General features: G+C 32.8%; 1 protein-coding gene across 1 annotated transcript; it reads left to right on the plus strand.

Moving 5' to 3' along the window:
* The first annotated feature begins 762 nt into the window (after positions 1-762).
* Positions 763-8,910, plus strand: LOC130814846 (protein phosphatase 2C and cyclic nucleotide-binding/kinase domain-containing protein). The gene is made up of 15 exons (XM_057681086.1): positions 763-1,152; positions 1,607-2,810; positions 3,595-3,726; positions 3,826-4,053; positions 4,132-4,257; positions 4,925-5,070; positions 5,742-5,973; positions 6,057-6,373; positions 6,493-6,580; positions 6,669-6,735; positions 7,102-7,379; positions 7,505-7,570; positions 7,707-7,828; positions 7,978-8,134; positions 8,231-8,910. The coding sequence occupies exons 2-15, from the start codon at positions 1,782-1,784 to the stop codon at positions 8,474-8,476; spliced, it is 3,234 nt and encodes a 1,077-aa protein (XP_057537069.1). The 5' UTR covers positions 763-1,152; positions 1,607-1,781; the 3' UTR covers positions 8,477-8,910.
* The last annotated feature ends 13,900 nt before the right edge of the window (positions 8,911-22,810 follow it).

Genomic DNA, 22,810 nt, shown 5'->3' on the forward strand with positions numbered 1-22,810 from the left:
AACATGTATTAAAAAAGGATTGCAGAGTTATTGGTGACTTGTTATGTAATTTCTAATGTAATAGTTTTACTTTGGTTGTTCTAACGTTTTTATTGCTGATCTTTTTAGGTTTGTAATTGATCATTTAGGATTATAAGTGGTCACAATAAAATTGATGTATATACTCTAAGAATATAAGTGAACAAGTTAAAATTAATATAAATAATCATTTTAAGGTTATAATTAATCATATTAGGCTGGTTTTATGGTGAGACAGTCTCATACAAGACGCATTGTACTAATAAATGTCAATAAATACTGAAATCTAACTTGCGAACAATAAATATATTTAATTTGTCTACTAATAACATGTAATTACTCATTGGATCAACTGAATTTTTCTACAAGAGTAGTAGTACTTTCTCCGTTGCATAATACTTACACTTATTTGGTAGTTTCCCAATAATTGCACTATTTCTATCTTTGACAAAAAACAACTTAATAATTCTCTATTTTACCTCTACTTTATTCTCACTTATCCTATTATTACTTTTCACCTATTATTTAAAAGGGGTAAAATAAAAAATATACATTAAAAATGACTTTTCTTAATTCTTGTACCAACGTCGAAAGGTGCAATTGATTCCGAACAAGAAGGTGGAAGTAGTAGCTATTGAGTGACTTTAGGTAAAAGAATTTCAATTTCAAACTTATTGGCCACTTTCATGCTTTTGGAACTTGGAAATTCTTTCCAATTTGCAAAATTCCATAATGAGATAACTTATCCATGAAAGTCTAGTCTAAAGTCCACTCACTCAATCTTCTTAGTCCTTAGTCCTGACCATTCCACACATGCATTGTTTTACTTCTTCCTCTCACTCATAAACTCATTCATTTCTTCAATCTTCCCTCTTCTCACTTCTCACATCTCACACTTGATCCCTACTTCGACACGTCTTCCTTTTTCCCCCAAACAAAACCTTAACTTCCCCATTTTTGTTTTCAGTTTCCTCACATCCCAGATAGTAGAGATAGAAACAAATCTACCCACAAAGATTTTGAGTGAGAGTTTTAAGAGAATTTTCCGAAATTCTTTGCTTTTTTTTTTTTTTTGTATTCTTTGACTACCCCTTTTGATTTCTTTGTTCTTTCGTACTACCCTTTACTCAGTTTGTAAGTCCTTCTATTCTTTAAAGTAGGAGTAGTATTAACTATTAAGGGGTTTTATTATTAGTTTATTATTTGATTTCTTTCAAAAGTATGATATACTTTTTACATTTCTTTTCTTTTTTTTTGGTGTCAGATCGACTAATTAATTTCAATAAAGGGATAAAAAAAAGAAATCTTTTTATAATTTATTTAATTACAACATCATTTAACTGTCTTTCTGCTGTACTTTCTGAATGTGGGTCTTTCATTCTTGGTCAGAATTATTTAAAGATAAGATGCCACGCCGGTGGTCATTTATTTATATAAAATAGATTACTTTTTCCCTTTAATAAGTTGGGTTTTCACTTAAATTGTCAGTTTTGTTGGTTTATCTAGTAATTTTTGTGAGGCTGTGTTAACTTCAGTTTTTTGTAGTTGGCAATTTTTGTTTATGGAATTGATGTTTTGCTTTGCACAGTTTCAAAGATCATTCTGCTGATTTGAGCATCTGGGTTTGTCAGTATTTCTTATTTACCGGAGGATTTTGTTGGGTTATTGCATAGTTGTGTGAAGCAGAATTTCCAGATGTTGAATTTGATGATAGTATTGGGAATTTCAGCATCTGGGTTTGGCTCATTTTCATGTTTTGAGTGATGGGTTGTGTTTATTCAAGATCTTGTATTGGCCAGGTTTGTATTCCTAAAGATGCCAGAATCAAACAAGTAGAAAATGTGAGAAATTCAGAGACTGGTGTATTGTCTCCTAATTTTTCTGAAGGGGAGGATGATCAAATTCAAGAATTGAACCAATTGAGTTTTGGTAGAGACACAGAAGCTGGTATAAAGAGACTTTCTAGGGTTTCCGCTCAGTTCTTGCCTCCTGATGGTGCTAGGGTAGTTAGGGTTCCTTCTGAGAGTTATGAGTTGAAGTACTCATTTTTATCACAGAGGGGTTATTACCCTGATGCTCTTGATAAGGCTAACCAGGATAGTTTTTGTATTCATACACCATTTGGGACGGACCCTAATGATCATTTCTTTGGAGTTTTTGATGGACATGGTGAATTTGGTGCTGAATGTTCACAGTTTGTAAAGCATAAGTTGTGTGAAAATTTGTTAAGGAGTAGTAGGTTTCATGTTGATCCCATTGACGCATGTCATGCTGCTTTTATAACAACCAATTCACAGCTACATGCTGATAGTTTAGATGATAGCATGAGTGGTACTACTGCTATTACAATATTGGTTAGGGGTAGGACTTTATATGTTGCTAATACAGGTGACTCTAGAGCTGTTATAGCGCAGAGGAGAGGGAAGGATTTAGTGGCTATTGACCTTTCGATCGATCAAACTCCTTTTCGTACTGATGAGCTAGAACGAGTTAAACTAAATGGAGCTAGAGTTCTTACTCTTGATCAGATTGAAGGGTTGAAGAATCCAGATGTACAATGTTGGGGCACCGAAGAAGATGACGATGGCGATCCTCCTAGGTTATGGGTGCAAAATGGGATGTATCCTGGCACTGCTTTCACTAGAAGTCTTGGTGATTCAATCGCAGAATCAATTGGAGTGGTTCCAAACCCAGAAATCGTTGTTTTGGAGCTAACACCAGATTTTCCCTTTTTTATCCTTGCTAGTGATGGTGTTTTTGAGTTTCTTTCAAGCCAAACTGTGGTTGATATGGTGAGTGATTGTTGTTATATATTTATTGTGAAATTTTGTGTTGCTGAATGATGTTATCAGGCTCTAAGTATGAATGAAATTCTGGCTTTTTCTAAAATGGAAATAAACTTGGCTATATACTTAAATTTAGTTGCAATCTTTAGTAAATTGCTTTCTAAATGCATCATGCTCTCATTAAGTCTGCACATGTAGTGTTGGCTGTTAAATATGGAAAATATTGCCAGGTTTCCTACTTTTTGTTAAACATGGTAGCTATGATGGTCTAGTAGTGGCCCATTATTACCTTTGGCTATTTGCCTTTAAACTCTATAATTTGTTTTTAAGTACACCAGTAGACAAATTTCTTTCCTGATATCCTTTACTCCTTCTGTCCTCAATATATTGCAACTCTTTTCATTTTAGTTCGTCCCTTTAAATTTGCGCCCCGTCACTTTCTTTAATTCTCATTTACACATCATCTCTTATTTTCTCTTACTTTTAATCTTATCCACACAATTTAATTTTCCCCACCATTTTCTCATACTGTTGCAATCGTTAGGTGCAGAGGGAGTATGTTTTTGTATGATGAAGTCATACATGTCTTATTTCTTTTAAATTTCTATATCGTTGTTTTGTAACGATCGTCATCATGGAGATCACTGTTTTTTTGCTGGGCAAAAAATTGGGATTGTTTTTGTGAAAGAGGGATGATTCTTAATTTGTGAAATTCACCTCTCCTTCACGGTATTATGTGTATTTTGAAATTACATGATTTTTTCTGTAACGGGCATTGATTTTTTTCCAGGTAGCACTTCATAAAGACCCTCGTGATGCTTGTGCTGCAATTGTTGCTGAATCATACCGCCTCTGGTTGCAATATGAAACTCGTACAGATGATATCACTATAATAGTCGTGCATGTTAGTGGGCTAAATAATGTAAGATGACTCTGGTTCCAGTTGTTTTGGTTTAGCTATTAATTTGTTATTAATCATGAACTCTCCTTATACTATATGATGATATTCCATTGTCTTTAGGTTATGGAGGCCATTGCAAGTCCTGGCCCCACTATGAAGCCCTCTGCTCCTCAAGTTGTGGAGTTGACTGGTTCAGAGTCCCCTGCTACTACAAGCTTGAATTCTAGGAATCAACGTGTAAGGCATGATGTTTCACGAGCTCGTCTTCGTGCCATTGAAAGTTCGTTAGAGAGTGGTAATGTTTGGGTGCCTCCATCTCCAGCGCACAGGAAAACCTGGGAAGAAGAGGTATAACTGTTTTAATTTGATTTTTGGTTTATTATATCTTTTTGGTGGCCACAACTTTTATGTATCTCTATGTTACAGGCACATATTGAGAGGGCGTTACATGATCATTTCCTTTTCAGAAAGCTTACTGATAGTCAGTGCCAGGTCCTGTTGGACTGCATGCAAAGAATTGAGGTTCAGGCTGGGGACATTGTTGTCCGACAGGTATTTTCTCATTCTCTATTGGATTTTTTTGGAGCTAATGGTTCCTAGTGCGCAAGTGATTAGATGCGGATAAATTTGAGAGTTTATATATTTTAGTTGTGATAATGGTATTGAGTGTTGAGTTGGGTTTTGAAACATGGAAGATCAGTAAATTGTAGTTCTTACAAGTTGGTTTATTCAATTTTGTGGATTATGCGTAAAACAGGTTAGTTGTTGATGCTAGCATGTTGACAAATTTTGGTTTAGCTTTAAGGGTTAAAAGAAATTGTTATTGCATTCATTTTTTAACCCTCAATGGAGCTAAATTATACTTTAGTTTGAATCTATAGTAGAATTTCTTATAAAATTATGTGCACTTCTTATTTATGTGAACTTTTAGTTGACACTTGCTTTCAAGAATAATCATTTTCATTTTTTGGATAAACTTCAAAAGTTTCAACATGAGCATCCAAAATGCTCCAAAAATGATAAAGCTTGGTTCAAAATTTGATTCATCATACTGTGCTTGTTCCATTCTATAGTGATGTTTTTTAAGGAGAAATTTCATATTCCGGAGACCTTTTATCATGAAACCATAATTATTTTGATTTCCTGAATTGGGCATATATTGAACGACAAAGGAACTAACTTTATTTGATACGTAATGGAAACTTGTTTATTTTTTCAGGGTGGTGAAGGTGATTGCTTTTTTGTTGTTGGCAGTGGAGAATTTGAAGTTTTTGCCACACAGGAAGAGAAAAATGGGGAAGTACCAAGAGTTTTGCAACGCTATACGGCTGAAAAGTTGTCATGCTTTGGGGAGTTGGCGTTAATGTGAGAATATTTTTCCCTCGTTAATGACATTATGCTATGCTAATAGAACACTTATTGTCTTTGAATTTTAACAATGCAACACAACAACACAACAATACCGAAACCTTATTTTCAATAATATAGATTGGCTACATGAACCAAACCCTATCACCATGGGAATTCGTTGTTGACAAAGATTATTCAATATTATTCGCGAGTGTTACAATTTGGTGTGATGCATTAGATAAGGAGTGTGGCTCAGCAGTAATTTGTAGGTTGTCTTACAACTTTGATATTTAAGATGATTAGAAAGGAACAGAAGGACAAAGATTGAACTTATGTTTGGTTCAGTATGCAAGAACTTTAATTATTAGCACATTTTACCTGCTGTTTGATTGATGGAAAAGTAAAATGATTGGTTAATTATTTAAATGGTCAATTTACTTCCTATCTATCCAAATCCTCTGCACAGATTTCAACCAATCATGGGAAGTGGAATTTTTATTGCTATAATTACAGGAGAAACTCTAGTTAGCTTGAGGTTGTCTATTTTGTGTGTTCTAATTTACTGTTGAATGAACTGTTAAAACAATATTGCCATGTTATTTTAAATACTATTGTTTTCCATGACCAGTAACTTTGTGACATTAAACCGTTGGGTTATGCCACTTATTACAACTTCAATTATGCAGGAATAACAAGCCACTTCAGGCATCTGTGCGTTGTGTGACCAGTGGAACCTTGTGGACCTTGAAAAGAGAAGATTTTCGAGGAATCCTTATGTCAGAGTTCTCTAATCTGTCATCATTGAAACTTCTGCGATCGGTAGATTTTCTTTCAAGATTGACTATTCTACAGCTTAGTCAGATAGCAAATTCTCTGTCGGAAGTTTCATTTTCTGATGGTCAATCAATAGCTAAACAGGTATAGCTACTGCTGGAAAAAATGTCATTTTCTTCTAAGTTTCTAAAATTTGTTATGTTTTTAATCTCCGTACATCCTTGCAGCATGAGGGTGTAAATGCATTGTACGTAATTCAGAAGGGAAGAGTAAGGATAGAATTTGACGTCGATGTTTTGAAGACTCCAAATGTCTGCAGTCTGAAGTGTGATTGTGTAATTCAAAATGATCTGAAACACAGTAACAAAAGACTGTCGGTGGAGAAGCCTGAGGGAAGTTTTTTTGGCGAGTGGGCACTTCTCGATGAGAAAATTACTCAGATAGCTGCATGTGCTGTCGGTGATGTTACGTGTTCCGTTTTGACAAAAGAGCAGTTTGAGTCAGTTGCTGGTCCAATCGCAAAAGTTTCTTTCGAAGATCACAAGTAAGTTAGCGACGTTGTGTTGGATATATAAGTGCACTCATTGTTAAAAGATGTCCTTTCTCCAAGATCATTAACTCTTTCCACTATCTTTTTTCTGCACTACGTTATCTTTGATTCAGGCAAAAGGAGCTTCCTGTGTTCTCGGGCCAGGATTCGGATAAATCTGTTCGATCTCTGGTTCCTAATAGAGTACAACTCTCTGACTTGGTGAGGACCATTAGATTCATTTTTTACACGAGTATTTCATGTCTCATAGGAAACATGCACACAAATTAAATTAATATCTTATATGCAGGAGTGGAAAAGGTGCTTGTACTCAACTGATTGCAGTGAGATTGGACTTGTACGTATGAAAGGTTCAGGTGGGAAAAACATTGAAAGTCTTTTTTTGTTTTAATTGTTTTTGTTTGTGAATTTCAAAAACACCTATGGAAATCTCCTTTTAAAATTATTGAGGTTTACCTCAAATTATCATGGATTTTAATCTATGGCTATGTTATTTAATTTTTCACTCTTGGTAAAACGTGTTTTTTTTTATTACATGCTCATGATTCCAAGTATCTTCTCTTTATATGTTCTCCCTCTTGGCTTCGTCTAATTTGTTTTTGTGTTTCCAATCCATTCCCATGTGATGTATTATGTGTTATCAAACCTTCTGTAGAAAATGGATAATTAAAGAATATTGTGAATCATGAACCTTATGTTGTATTATTGGATTTCATATGTAGAAAATTTACTTAGCTTGAAAAGGTTTTGGAAGCAGAAGGTTAAAAAGCTTGGAAAGGAAGAGCAGGTATTAAAGGAGAAAAATCTGATGAAAAGTTTGGAAAATTCAGCGTGCTCGCCTCAAATCATATGCACTTGTGCTGATGAGATACATGCTGGTATTCTATTGGATACATGCCTGGCATGCCCATTGGCTTCAATCCTATATAAACCACTTGATGAATCATCAGCTCGATTCTGTGCTGCCTCTGTTGTTGCTGCATTAGAAGAACTTCACAAGGTTTATTAGCAATTCCTTGTCTTATTTTATTAATTTGCTGAATATGCTTTTTATTAAGTTTCTCATTTTCTTCATTGAGCAATTTTTGTATTTAGTTTTTTTCTTGGTCTAATTGTTCTTTACAGAATGGAATTCTATACCGAGGTGTTTCTTCAGAAGTCCTTATGTGTGATCAAACAGGGCATTTACAGGTCAGTTGCATTACAAACCAATTTGCATGAATAGTTTTTTTAGCATGGGTTGGGTAATAGGGTGAAAAACTTTTTTATGTCGTCTTTTCCTTCTCATGCCGATATCTCATGTGATGAATATTTTGTATGTTTATAGTTTGTAGATTTCAGATACGGGAAGAAGTTAATGGACGAGAGGACACACACTAGCTGTGGCATGGCAGATTTTCTTTCTCCGGAGATAGTATTAGGAAAGGGTCATGGTTTCTCTGCTGACTGGTAATACTGATAAGAATTGTATATGTACTATAATGTAGTATAATTTTATATTGATTTCTAGGTGAAGAACATATGTTTCCTTTCTCGGGTATTTCCTTTTTTACATTGTCCTACTTCCGATGTTTTGATAAGATTAAATTTTCCTTCAGGTGGGGATTGGGAGTTTTGATCTATTTTATGCTGCAAGGGGACATGCCTTTTGGGTCATGGAGAGAAAACGAGCTTGATACGATCGCAAAGATCTCTAAAGGGCAGTTTAATCTTCCTCAGTCTTGCAGTCCCGAAGCTATCGATCTTATAACCAAGGTAGGTCCTTCAGACATAAACCTTACCCGGCCGTTCGAGTTCTAAGCTACCGGTAGTCAGATTCTTTTCCTCACCAACTATATTGCTTAATTTCAGTTGCTTGAAGTTGACGAAACAAAGAGACTTGGGCACGATGGACCTGATTCTGTTAAAAATCATCAATGGTTTACAGGAGTGGATTGGAAACGGATTGTAGAACATACCGTCCCGGTCCCTTCCGAAATCATTTCTCGTATAAGCCACTATTTAGAGAGCTTTCTTGGTGATACGTCCCCTGCACCCTCTTCTCCACTCCGGAATGATCAAGAACTCAACACTCCGGAGTGGCTTGAAGACTGGTAACTGACATCAGCTGTGATTTAGAGGTCCAAGACCTGTCATGCATATCTCTCTATATTCTTCATTTTTTGTGAAATATAAGAGCCAAGAGGGTAGTATATGTATCCACTTTTTTGGGTTACCTAGAACGTTCTAAAAGCTCGTATAAGCAGCTAGAAGGAGCGAAAACCGTGGAGTTATATAGTGCCTGTAAATAAAGAGGTATAGTTTGCAAAGGAATGAGTTTTCCTCCTTCCTATGAATTCCTTTTTAAGGGTTAAATTTTACCAATTTACGGAGATTTATCCTTTGTATTGACAGGTTCATTGAAATTTGAATTACAAAGAATATGTATATTTTGCTGCACAATGCTTGTTCTTCACTTTTTGTATACTTGTATCAGATTCATTTATCTGATTGCTTGTTCATAATGAATTGTATATCTTGAGTTTTGATAAGTTGGATTTGGAGAGAATATCATGCCTTTTACTAATTCCATCTAAGAATCCTTAATTGCCTTCACATTGGGTCTAGATTTGACCCTATGCGACTTAATCCAACAAACAAAAAATAAATTGTAATTTATATTGTCTTTTCAAGTGGACTTATTTGCTATGAAATCAACAACTAAGTGTATGTCTTACAATGTATGACCTCATGTCAATTTCTCACAGCATAAACAATTGAAAATAAATTGTGTCGTAAAAGACTTATGTTAATTTGTAGAGTAGTGTATATCCTCTGTGGATAGTTGTCATTCACATAGTCATCGGGATTGCATAACAATTACCATTAAAAAGGTTCTCTGCTATTAAAAATAATATTAGAGCAATGTTATTATTTTGAAATAATGAAAAGATCATAATTCATTCAATTTTTCCTCAATATATATTCTATGCAAGGCACCCTTGACTTTCTCAAGGGTGATCACCTATTAAAACACATTTTTTCTAAAATCATCTTACTCCTTTGTTTTGATCACTCAAGTTTGAGACTTGGCTGCTTGTTTGAGTCTATGAAGTGCTTGTTCAAGCACATATGCTCATTTGAAGAGACTACAACGGTACACACCAATCAACATAAGCAACACAATTAACTTATTAGTTTCACTCCTTCATTTACTAATGACTAAACATATATCCTGCCATAAGCCGCCACATCATTGATCATAATTAAGAGAGATAACCACTAAAATGCCCGTGCAATGCAGAGATTTTTCAACTTTATATATATATATATATATATATATATATATATATATATATATATATATATATATATATATATATATATATATATATATATATATATATATATATATATATATAAAACTATTATATAACTATTTTGATGATTTTTCTTAGAATAATTATTAATTATTTAATAATTAATAAACTATGGCCTTATTTCATAATAAAAATAATATAATTTATTTGATTGATATTAAATTATTTCGTTGAGTTCAAAAAAATTAAATTATTTTTTTTTTGAATTAAACTTTTTCATTATTTGAGTTCCTACTTAATATTTAAATATTTTATTTTATTTTTATTTTGATTTGAATCAAGCTTTTATCTTTCCCAAAAATATAATTTATGTTTTCATATAACTAACGTTATTCATTGTGTTTCTAACCTGATTCTAAGTAGAATTATATTCTATATAGATAGAAAATTTCTTTAGTATGGTAGCTAATTTTGAGAATGATTTTTCTTAGCTTTGAATCACTACTAAACTTCTAAAATTAAATTATTATATAAAATATTAGATTTTAAATAATCAAGGATCACATGGTTTTTCATGGGCAAGCAAATAAAAGTAAAATTTAAAAATAAGATTCAATTTATTTCTTGAAAAGTTTGAACAACTACTAAATAATCAAGGATTAATATTAAGCTGACATGTGGCAAATTGTTAGAGCTTCTTAACTCTCATCGCAGAGACAACACGTGGCAAAGTGGTTGTTGTATTATAATTTAATCTTGTTAGACTTGCGAAAACGAAGAATGAATATGAATAAATTGATTTGAAAAATGATAAAGTACCAAATGTACTCGTTTGTACATTGTAAAATGTGTTTAATATTATAGTTCTTAATAATTAATCATGAGTAATTTAGCTTGCTAGGAAAGTTTTAGAATTTTTTGAAATGAATTATAAAGAGGCCACGTGGCAGTATTTAATTCATTTACAACTCTAATTCTCCAACTGCCATGTGGCAAGGTCCTTGTTAAATTAGAGTATTATATATGATTGCGCCATCTATTAATGTTACAACATGAAATTTATTAAATCACAATCTATACAACCACCAACAAATTTACCATTATTCACGACCTACACAGAGTGTTAGATGATATGGGATTTTTTATAATATTTCACAACTCTAATTCATTGAAACGTGATATAGGGGAATATTTTCATTAGAATATGAAGATAAGTGTAGAAAAAATTATTTAAAACATGATTTATCAAGGCATTGTTGTGATTGTTCCTTAAGTCAATGCATGATTGTTGATAGTTGATGATATGTATTGAAGTTCAAGGGCAGAAAAAAGAGTCAAAAATAGAATGCTCAAATGTATAATTGGTAGTATAAATGCAAAGACAAGCACAACAATGAGTTAGTTGCTGAACGAGCAAGGTAAGTGCTCGAACAAGCAACTCTTTTACTTGGATGACCAATACTTTTTTTTGGGACATATTGTAACATTTGGGAAATTAATATTTTAAGACGATTAAGTTTAAGAGAATTATCAGTGCGAGAATGATCCTAAATACACATGACATAAAATATTCTTAATTTAAATTCTTCTTTTCTTTTCCTTTTAATATAAAAAAAATTATAAAATTAGAAACCAGTTTCACGCATTTTCACTATTCATCATCTTCTTCATTTCTCCTCATTTCTCAAATCCCAAACCCTTTCTTCCTCTCTCACGTCGACAACCCAAAAGCCAAGAACATCTTCCCCTTCCACGACATTCCTCTTTGAACCTTCAAACTCGTATTTCCCTAAATTTTCTTTGAAGAAAACGTCAATGGCTGCGAAGGCATTACCCGTTCTTCTTCCCTCTGATATTCGAAGGACCTGCGTGCAAAATCAGTAAGTCCTTGTTCTTCCCTTCGTGATTTTCAAGATAGATTATCTATACTTCTACATTCTTGATTGTTTTGTGTAAATTATGGCTAATTGATCTTTCTTGCTCCTTTCCCTCTAAATTCGAATCACAATGGGTATAGAATCATCTGATTTCCCTTCTTTGACCTTGAATTCTGCCGATTTGGAGAAGGATTGAGAGAGTTTTAGTCCTATTGATTAAACATCAAATTCAAGCCGAAAAGAGAACATTGAACCTGAAATTATTTCGTTTCTTGCTGCTGCAAGCAGAAGGTATTCCTTCTTGATTTCTTTCCTTGTTTTCCCTTAATAATCATGCCCTTTTTCATATACTTTTCCTTGCATAATCTTTCATTCATGTGTTAAACCCTAAATGTTGTTGAATCTTGGAGTGTGTATAAATTAGTAGATGAGTCATTAAATTGAAAATTCATGGAAAATGTGTTGAGTATTGCTAGATTCTTGGAGTATTACTGGAATGTTTGATGTTTAGTATTGAATTTGTGGATTTAAAGGTGATGAAATTAATTGAGGAAAATCATCTTTGATGATGAACGATGAGTGTCGTGGGCTTGTGAGTGTAGGATTAATAATTATTTTGTGTCGATTCAAAATAAATGAGTAAATGAATAGATGATGTTGGAGTTACTATATTGAATCTGGATGATTAGTAAGAGAGTTTATGAAGATTGAGGAATTGATGGGAAATGTTGATTGTTTATAGGATTATGAATGATTTAAAGGTCTTGTATGAATTATGAGGTACATTGGAAAAATCATTGATTGTAGGATAGAATGCTTGCTGTTTATATTAATTAAATGTTGGATATTCTTGATGAAATTAGTAGATTCTTTCGGATATTCTTGAGTTTGGGTTTAAATTTACATATTGTGTTTTATTGGTAATACAAAGAGAAATATAGGGATGAGTAGTCTTTAAAAGAGTATAAACTAGATTCGATCACGATTATAATATTTTGATGACATGTAGAGTGTTTAAGCTTGGAGTGTGCAATCCTTGTATGATTAGAAATATTAGAATAGAAGATGGAACTAAGATGCGGTTTTAGGAGGAGATGCAATGAGCTATATGAACCTAGTTTGTAGTATCGAACGCTTTGTTGTGATGTTATGTTTGTTATGCTTCAGGAGGCGACGTCATCGAGGAGCCTTTCTAGTTGATAGCTGCGAATCGATCACGGCTCTTTGAAGCGTCGTCTTTGGTGAGTAGTAGCAGTCCCTTAAAGGGTCTGATCAGACTGCATTCTTGAAAATAAACTTTACTAAAGCTCTTTTGAGATTGGAAATTGTTGAGACAAATGTTGTTGTGAATGCTTATGCTGGTATTATGATATGGTCAATGGATCGGGCTTGCGAGCTAGTCATCGACCGAGTTGAGGAACATTGTTCCTTGCTCCCTGTTTGAAGCGAATTGTCATTGAGATATTGACTAGCTTCACCCGAGAGTGACATAGCCTTAGAGCTATGGATGTTCCTCTCAACTAGACTCCCTGTGCGCACATAGATCTAGGAAACTGAAGTTGCTTTTAAACCTATGATCTGAATTACTGTGTTTTGTTGTTTGGATTGTTACTTCTCATTCAGTTTAATCTAACCTTCTTTTGTTTCCATCTTTTAGTTTGATTACAGATCGGAACCGGTCGGGAACGATGGGTTAGCAGTGATGGATAGTGTTCCAAGGATGTGTATTAAGCTGAGCACGTAGGAATTGTAGATTTGTTTTAGGATTTTGGATAGATGTAAATTTATTTTGGCTGTGCTGGTTATATCGGACTTGTAGAGAATTGTATGATTATCTTGTGTATTAGTTAGATGTTGGTTTTGGGATTTAGCTGAGTTAGTCAAGTTGAAGAGCTTGTGATTCCTTTGCTCGAGTTTTGGAAGTGTGATTTCAGTTTCTTGGGAAATGAACCCAATGATGACCCTGTTTACCTAGTCAACGGTAAATCGGGTTGTTACACATATTCGTGTTTCAATAGCTTCTGATTTTTCGTGCTCAAATGAGCACGTGGTGCTTGTTCGAGCAACTATCAAAGAAGGTTAATTATGTCTTTATCAAGTGATATTTTATCTAATAATGATCTTATCTTTTAGAGTACAATTATTATAAATAAACCCTCATAACTCTATATTATATATTTAACCTAGTTGGAAAAGCTTATAAAGTCAAGGTTATGAAAGCTTATAAGAAAACCTATCGTAGTCACATCAAGTCTTAATATCTCTTCTTTATTATTATTATTATTATTATTATTATTATTATTATTTGATTGATAACTGATATCCACTTAAACTTTGAGATGAATAAAACTTATTTATCTCATTTGGACTTCTAAAAGGTTAAGTCAACCAGCACGATCATACTGTTTAATAATTTTTCTGCTAAATGACAAATGACAGTCGAACAGCTATTTGCCAAATGCAACAATCTTATTAGTTAAATGAATTTGAAGTGGCAACAATGCTTCCAAATATAATCTGCAAAAAAATATTTTAAAAAAATTTTAGATTTTACAATTACCAACTAAATTCCTTATATAATAGTTATATCCAAGGCTTAATTTTATCTTAAAAATAAATTTGTTAGAACAATATGATCAGAAAATCTTTTATTGCAATCAATTATATTCTTGTAATAAATATCAAAATATAATTTTACATAATAATTGACATGATCTTTTAAATTAAGTATGTTTTATAGACTGATTTCAACATAATCTTATTCTATTATTTGTTCTTATTCTAAATATTTTTGAAACATATGCCTAATAAACATAATTTCAAAAGTGTGCCCACCGAGCTGATTCCTTTCGAACATCTGGATGAGATGTGATTTTAGTTCGAAGTTCTCTGCACCGAAATTGAGTTTAACGATGCAGGGAATAGAGGTGTAGGTCAGCAAAGGCACATCCATTTGGCCGAAAGATTGATTATTCATGTTGGCCATTTGTTCTTGTTCTTGCTTAATCCCCCTTAAACATTTGGCGTTCTGTCTGCATGTGGTAGCTTCAATCTCTAGATCAAAATGTTTTAGAGATAGTTCTCTCCTACGCATTCAGGTATCTCAAACACAAGCAAGGTCTGGGAGAGGGGACATCACAAAAGTATCACGTAAATTAACAAACTAAACAAATAATTTATTCGTCGCTTCCCCGGCAATGTCACTAAAAACTTGATATGAAATTTATTTTAACCGAATACGCACGATGTACGTGTAACTTAACGAGTCGAGCTCAGGGAATCGGTTAATTAATTTGCCTAATCTTATGATTATGGGTTACAAAACAAGAAAATATAATTGTTGTTTACCTAATGCGAGTATGTCAAATAATTAAAATGCTCAAATATTATAAATAAATAAAGCAAGACTGAAATTTGATGTTATTGAATCTTTAATATGATTAAAAGCGATCAAATTAATCTCAAGCTTCCGCTATATTGATCAATATCTTTTAAGACCTTACTAATTTTAATCCTCAAACTTCCGTTCTATGACTGAATTAGTATGAATTTAACGTAAATATACTTCAATCGTAAATTACTCCTAAACTACAACTTTCATTTAGTTGAAAAGGTTAATAAAGATAATTAAACTAAGGTTACTTAAGCATAGATAGAATCATAGATGCAAATTTCATACAATTAATCAAATAAAATCATTCTATATGACAAATTAGGATAAATCCCTCAATTCTAGAAAAAAAACTCTACTCACTAGACATAAAAATTTACATAAAAACAATAATAAATAAAACACAATCATTATACTTGATATGTAGAAAATAATATTAAACACAATCAACAATTTAAGAAAAAGAGAAACTTATAAATTGAATTGCAACTGAACTTTTAATTGCATAAAGAATTGAAAGTAACAAAGAAAAACAAATCTAAAAACTGAAATTTTGCATAAAAACTAAAGAATTAGGAAAAATAAATGAGAAAAATAACTTAAGACAGTCTAAAAAGAGTCTTTGAAGAGAACTCTAATTTTTATTTATACTTCGAAAACCTAGGGAACAATCCTCCCAAAATACTCAAATTAACCTAAAAACTCTTAATTAAATTAAAATAAACTAAAAATATTAATAGCCAAGTAGTAGGGGAAATGCGTGTCGGCTGCTTCAGTGAACTTGCAACGAGTCAAGGCTTTTACGGGGCGACTCGTCGCATACTTATTGCCTAGGAAAATCGACTTATGATACTCTGTGGCATGTCATAGCCTGGAATACTTCCCTGAACTGGCGTGTCCCGTGTCGGACACGTGTCGGACACGGACACGCGAAAATCCGTGTCCGACACGCCAAATGAAGTGTTCAATATTTTAATATTTTTTCGGACACGCGGACACGGCAGGGACACGGCAAGGACACAAAAGGGACACAGCAAGCAGTCAAAGACACATTTTTTTAATAAAAACTATTTTCCTTTCTTTACTTCCCATGTTTCTGATAGATATGGTCTTGATATTGATGAATTATTACCACATTTATTATCATTATTTTCAATTTTATCATCATTTTTTCCTAATTTTTGCAACCCATAAATGATTGAAACTAACCTTGAATCTCTATCTTCTTCAGAAAAAACAAAACCCAAATCCATAAACCCTTTAAGTTCTTCAAATTCAAGGTCAGATAAACTCTTACTTAATCTCTTCTTTTTTCTTCTTGATCTGTTGGTAATTTCTGGGTTTATTCCCTTTAATGGAGAAGAAATCAATTTTATTTTTATTTTTTCTGGGTTTTTTTCCTTTTCTGATTTTGAATAATGTTCAAAATCTTCTGATTTTTTCCCAGAAAAAATGGTTTGCAGTTTTGATGTTAGAAGAACAAAATTTGGAGAAGAATAAGAATCACTTAATTTTGTGGGGAATTTGAGGTAATTTTTTCTAGAAAGAGAATTTTAGTATGAATTGTTGGCAAAGCTGGGATTTCTAAATTTAATGTGGGTATTTCTGGAAATTTTTTGGATTTGAATGGTTTTGTCTGGAATAAATTAATAAAGATTGTAAAATTATCTTTAATTTGATATATTTATTATATTACCATTTTCGTGTCCCCGTGTCCGCCATTTTTAAGTTGGCGTTTTCCCGTACCCGTGTCGTGTCCGTGTCCGTGTCCGTTTTAGTGCAACCTAGGTCATAGCTAGCTTATAGGCGACGACTCATCTCTTTGCTACAAACTGGTAACTTTTAATTAACTGTCATTTCTTGATCGATTGTCGGAATTGGGCATATAATACACTGCTAGAATGTTCTTGAAGTCTAGTTTTAAATGACGCAAACCTTGCATAAATGTAATCTTCCTATCAAAGGTTATGACCTAAAAGTGTTAACATATATAAAATTTCACCTCAAAACTTTTGCATTATAAACACTTTTTCAATCTTTTTTTATCTTTTTCATAAAACATCTTCAACGAACTAAAATCCCTTTAGTAAACTCCGCTATCATTAAAACCATAACAATTACAGATTTACAGTCGTTCTCGTGAGAGATTTTCTCTCTGAGAGACGTCTCTTAAACCCAACCCATTAAAGTTTAATGCCTACTTACATCATCTTTAATGTCTACTTACATCATCCTTACTGCCTACTTACTGTATCCTTAATGTTTACTTACAATATCTTTAATGCCTACTTACAAAATTCTTAAATGCCTACTTACAAAATTCTTAAATGTCTAGTTACAAATCCTTAAATGTCTCTTATCGTATTCTTAATGCCTAATTACAATATCTTAAATGTCTACTTAAATCATCCTTAATGCCTACTTATACCATATCCTTAGTGTCTAATTATTATTCTTAATGTCTACTTACAGTATATTCTTAATGCCTACTTACATTATCCTTAAATGCTTAATTACCGTATCCTTAATGCATACTTATAATATCTTAAATGCCTACTTAAGGTATCCTAATGCTGCACTGAGTAACCATTCAGTACTTACTCTACATTTTTCTTTTTTGAAAAAATATGGGCTGGAGCCCGGCCCAATTAGAATTGGTCTCTCAAAGAGACTGTTTCTCACAAAAATTTATGTAACGATTATGCTTGAAACAATCAAAACCGCGCAAAATCAACAACAATAACCAAAGTGAGTAAATTAGTATAAATCTTCAAAATAAACACGAAATTTTTTGATTGTGCATTGTAATTAGGCCGGTATATATTGTTTGATTGTGTTAGTATAATAATATAATATTCGTAACAATATATCATACGTCGTCATTGCTTAGATTTTAAATTATCAATTTTATTTAATTAAATTAATGAACACACTAACATATCCATGCATTGTTGGGGTAAATATAATAGTTAATTTTATTCTAGCTATTTTTATAGTGATTATGTTTCTCACTAACTTTATTTTAGTGTTTTTAATGTTTGTGATTTTTATATATTTTTTTACCAACTTTAATTTAAAATGTCTTAAAGTCCCATATATTTCTCCATTAATTTTATATTTATATTGTTCTATAAAACATATCTCTAATATTGTTTTCGTTTATAATATTTCACCTTAAAGAGATAGAAATTTAATTACTGTTTTTGACACATTTGAGGTCTTGTCAAATTTGCTTAATATATACTTTTTTATTATTTATTATATATTTTTTTATTATGTGTATTTAGAGATATTCAGATTTAAAATTTACTTTAAAATCCGTGTAAAAAATAAAAGAAGAAGAAGAAAAAATAATGGAAGGAGTATCAACTAATAGCTTTTTCATTTCACATAGTGTTAATTCTAATAATTAATTTCGAATTACAGCCTTAATGTTTAGTGATTTTGCGAATTACATTCGATGTTTTTTTTTGCTAATTACAACCTCCATAGTTCATTTTTTACCACTATTCAGGCCAGGTGACCGGTTCCATACAAAATGACTGGTTGACCAGCGTTTTTACCTTTGACCTTTTTTTTTGGTTTTAATTTCTTTTTGTGAGTTTTAATTTTATTTTTTTTATAATTTAAATCCTTCTTCCCTAACATTTAAACCATTAAACCATATACTCTTAAAACCACCATTGATGAAACTCAATGGAAGTTTAAATCCAAAACTCCTCCTCCTTCTGCTACTCAATTGGGTGTTGAATCTCAATAGCATACTTTGTAACACCCTCAGAATAGGTCGAACTTTTGAAAACACCTTTAATGAAAAACATGAGCCAAAACCTACTCATGGGAGTGTTACCGCCACATCTATTTCTAATAAAATAAATGTAAGGCTTGACAACAAAGAAATAACTTAATAATTTTAAATCCAATAAAGGGTCTTACAACATAAGAAAAGACTGAAACGTAATTTGTGTCCATATAAAATTTAAACAACCTAAGGTAAAATTTAAACTGAAATACGACTCTAGTAAAAGCTATATTTCTAAGTGATCCTCACTCCGCGATTCCCATGCAATCAATAACCTGTAACACAAGAATGCAAGAAAAAACAAGGGAAAAACTCCCAAAATCAGAAAAATTGAGTAATTCCAACTCCATTCCGTAAGACGATTAAGTTTGAAAATGATTTAAGAAAATACAATATAATCAAATTGGAAATAATTTTAGAAAATAACATATAGCTGAGTTTAATAGAAAGCAGTTTGAGAAAATAATGTATATATTATCACATAAACCAATTTATTAATTTGATAATTAATAATGACAAACACATAATCAATTTTAAATTTGAGGGAACGAGAACGCCAGTAGGCCGAGGCTTTACCCCTATACCTACTTCAACAAGAGGTCGACACCCCAAATAATTCAAGGCCAGCAGAGTAGTCTCAGGGAACCCTAGTGTGCACACCCCTTCTACTTGGATCACAACAAATAAAAGGAAGACCAAACATCGTATCAAGTATCAGAAATAATAATACATGTCGGCAGCTATACTAACCAAACAGGGCAACCTGTTCATCACCCTTATACTTGGATCACAACAAATATAAGAGCTTCATTTCCCTCGTGTTACACTTTACGTGATTTAATATATTTTAATAATTAGTTGCGAGCACACAAACTTATAATCAAACATACATTATACATTTTATTTTATGATCATAAATTTTTCCCAATAAATATATATCTCAGGAATATCCAACTGAAATCTCATTTTCCAAATCACCATTCTAACATCAATTGGTGGCAATAGGAATTAATATCATAAATATTTCTCTTCCAATTTAAATCGTATCAAATTTCGTTATCAAAATAGTAATATAAATTTTATCGAAATAAAAATTATAAATTCAAGTTTGACAAAAATAATAGTAAATATAATTTGAGAATATATTAAGCATAACATCATATAAAATAATGTCATATCAAATCATGCACCCATTTAAACACATTAATTATCACTTAGCACATAATACTAACGGGATAGTCCTAATTAGATGGACATTGAGAATTACCTTGTCACGCGATCCTAGACAACGTACGCTTCTAATAATCTCTGTCTACGAATCCGCTGTCTACACGAGAAAATAATATATCTCAATTTAATACCCCGATCAACCCATTCAAAAAAAATAATTTAAAAGACTTCTTTTTATGTTATATACTTTATTTAAAAAAAAGAATAAATTTAAACATGTAATTTAAAATTGTAAGAGTAGTATAAAAGAGCAAGGTTTTAAATAACATAGTTAACTCATTTTATTATAAGATTTAAAATTGTAAGGGTTAAAAAAAATTAATAATAATAATAATAATAATCATAATTATTATATAAAAAAAAAGAAGTGGGTGATTTTCCAGGAACCCACGAAAAGAAAGAAGAAAGGGAAGGAGGAGAGAGAAGGAGAAAGGGAGAAGGAAGAAGGAGAATGTGTCGGCCGGCGGTGGCTCCGGTGGCCGCCGTCGCACGCCAGTGGTATCCCGGTGACCGTCGTATCGCCGGAAAAGCTAAGGTCAGAATTAATATATTTTTTTTCAAATGCAAAATGTGTAATTTGGATTGAAATTGGTAGAACAATATTATAAAGAGATGAAATTTCATACCTTAGTTATCAAAATCTTGCGTTTTCTTGACTGAATTTTAAGCAAATGGGAGATGGAGGAAGTAATTTGTAAGAGAAGAAGGAAGTGTGAGTAATAATGTGAATGAAATTAAAGGTAATTGGTTTGATTTATAAGAGGTAAGTGAGGTTAGTTATCAGGTTTAGAGGGAGGAGTGGGAAGTTATTGTTAATGGGGAGTTATGTTTTCTTTTTTTTTTTTTTTGAAATTTATTTATTATTATTATTATTATTTAAAAAAAACGGTTATTATTATTTAAAAAAAAACGGTTGTTACATACACTCCCCCTTAAAACAAAAGTTCGTCCTCGAACTTAAAGTTAACTACTGAAGTTTTAAAAGAATATTGAACGGTTTGATAGACTCGCATCACCCCCCTATTTAAAAAGTTTCGTCCTCGAAACTCAACGTACCTGTTCGAAGAGTTCGGGGTATCGCTTTCTCATGTCAACTTCGGTTTCCCATGTAGCTTCTTCGGTTTGCTGGTTCGTCCATAATATCTTGACCAACTTAATTTCCTTGTTCCGGGTACATCTTGTTTTGGTATCAAGGATTTTTATTGGTTTTTCTTCAAAGGTAAGGGTTTCATCAAGTTCAATGGTTTCAGGTTGTATGATATGTGAAGGGTCATGGACATATTTTCGGAGTTGGGTTACATGGAAAACATTGTGGACTTTAGCTAGTTTCATAGGTAGGGCTAATCTATAGGCTACTTCCCCAATTCGTTCCAATATTTCATAAGGACCTATAAAACGAGGACTCAATTTACCCTTCTTACCAAATCTCATGACACCCTTGGTTGGTGACACTTTGAGCAAAACTTGTTCACCTACTTCAAACTCTAATGCCCTCCTCTTTTTGTTTGCATACGACTTCTGACGATCTTGCGCTTCCCTCATGCGTTCTTGGATCATTCTTACTTTCTTTGTAGTCTCCTCAATCATGTCTGGTCCTAATCCCAACGACTCATTAACATCATTCTAACATATAGGACTCCTACACTTTCTCCCATATAGGGCTTCGTAAGGTGCCATTCCTATGCTAGAATGAAAACTATAATCGTAAGAAAACTCTACATACATCAAATTATCCTCCCAAGATCCACCCAAATCCATAACACATGCTCTTAACAAATCCTCAAGAGTCTGAATCGTTCTCTCTGTTTGACCATCTGTTGCTGGATGAAATACAGTACTGAACTTTAGTATCGTGCCCACTGCTTCTTGTAGCATCTTCCAAAATTTGGACAGAAATCTCGAATCTCTATCCGATACAATGTCCTTAGGCACACCATGCAATCTCACTACCTCTTGAAAATACGTGTCTGCCATTTGTTGCATTGTCCAAGTATTCTTCATAGCTATAAACCTTGCTGTTTTTGTTAATCGATCCACTATCACCCATATGGCATTCTTCCCTGTTTTTGACTTTGGCAATCCTACTACAAAGTCCATTGAAATCGACTCCCATTTCCATCCAGGTATTTGTAATGGTTGCAAATTTCCTCCCGGCTTCATATGTTGAATTTTCACCTTCTGACATGTTAGACACTTCGCCACAAAGCCTGCAACTTCACGCTTCATGTTGGGCCACCAAAAGTTCTTCTTAAGATCCTTGTACATCTTATCACCACCAGGATGTATTGAGTATGGCGAATTATGGGCTTCAGTCATAATCTTAGTCTTAAGTTCCTCGTCATGCGGTATGCACCATCTTCCTTTATACTTCATTACGCCATTTTCATCACTTTCGAACTCAGGTGCTTGACCATCCTCCTTCAACTTCTTCAATTTAGTTAACCAGTTATCCGTAACTTGCTTCACTCTAATTTCCTCAAAAATATCGGATTCAATCGTCATTCCATTCAATTGAGTACCCACATATCCATATTCTACCACTTCTAAGTTCATCCTACGAATCTCTTCACACAACTCATCTGCTAAAATTAATGCATTCATTGTATGACTTGACTTCCTACTCAGAGCATCAGCTACTTTGTTTGCCTTTCCTTCACAATACTTCAAATCCAGATCATAATCCTTAATGAGTTCTAACCATCGTCTTTGTCTCATATTCAACTCCTTTTGAGTGTACAAGAACCTCAAACTCTTGTGATCAGTATAAATCTTGCACTTTACTCCAAATAAATAATGTCTCCAAATTTTCAATGCAAAGATTACAGCTCCTAA

This window comes from Amaranthus tricolor, chromosome 6, assembly GCF_026212465.1.
Source record: "Amaranthus tricolor cultivar Red isolate AtriRed21 chromosome 6, ASM2621246v1, whole genome shotgun sequence".
NCBI lineage: Eukaryota > Viridiplantae > Streptophyta > Magnoliopsida > Caryophyllales > Amaranthaceae > Amaranthus > Amaranthus tricolor.

What these genes read in the sequence shown, in the direction of transcription:
- LOC130814846 (XM_057681086.1), top strand. Translation starts at nt 1,782, where the DNA reads ATGGGTTGTGTTTATTCAAGATCTTGTATTGGCCAGGTTTGTATTCCT. An exon ending in GGAAAACCTGGGAAGAAGAG is followed by an intron (nt 4,054 to 4,131) that starts GTATAACTGTTT and finishes TCTATGTTACAG; the next exon opens with GCACATATTGAGAGGGCGTT. An exon ending in GAGTACAACTCTCTGACTTG is followed by an intron (nt 6,581 to 6,668) that starts GTGAGGACCATT and finishes TCTTATATGCAG; the next exon opens with GAGTGGAAAAGGTGCTTGTA.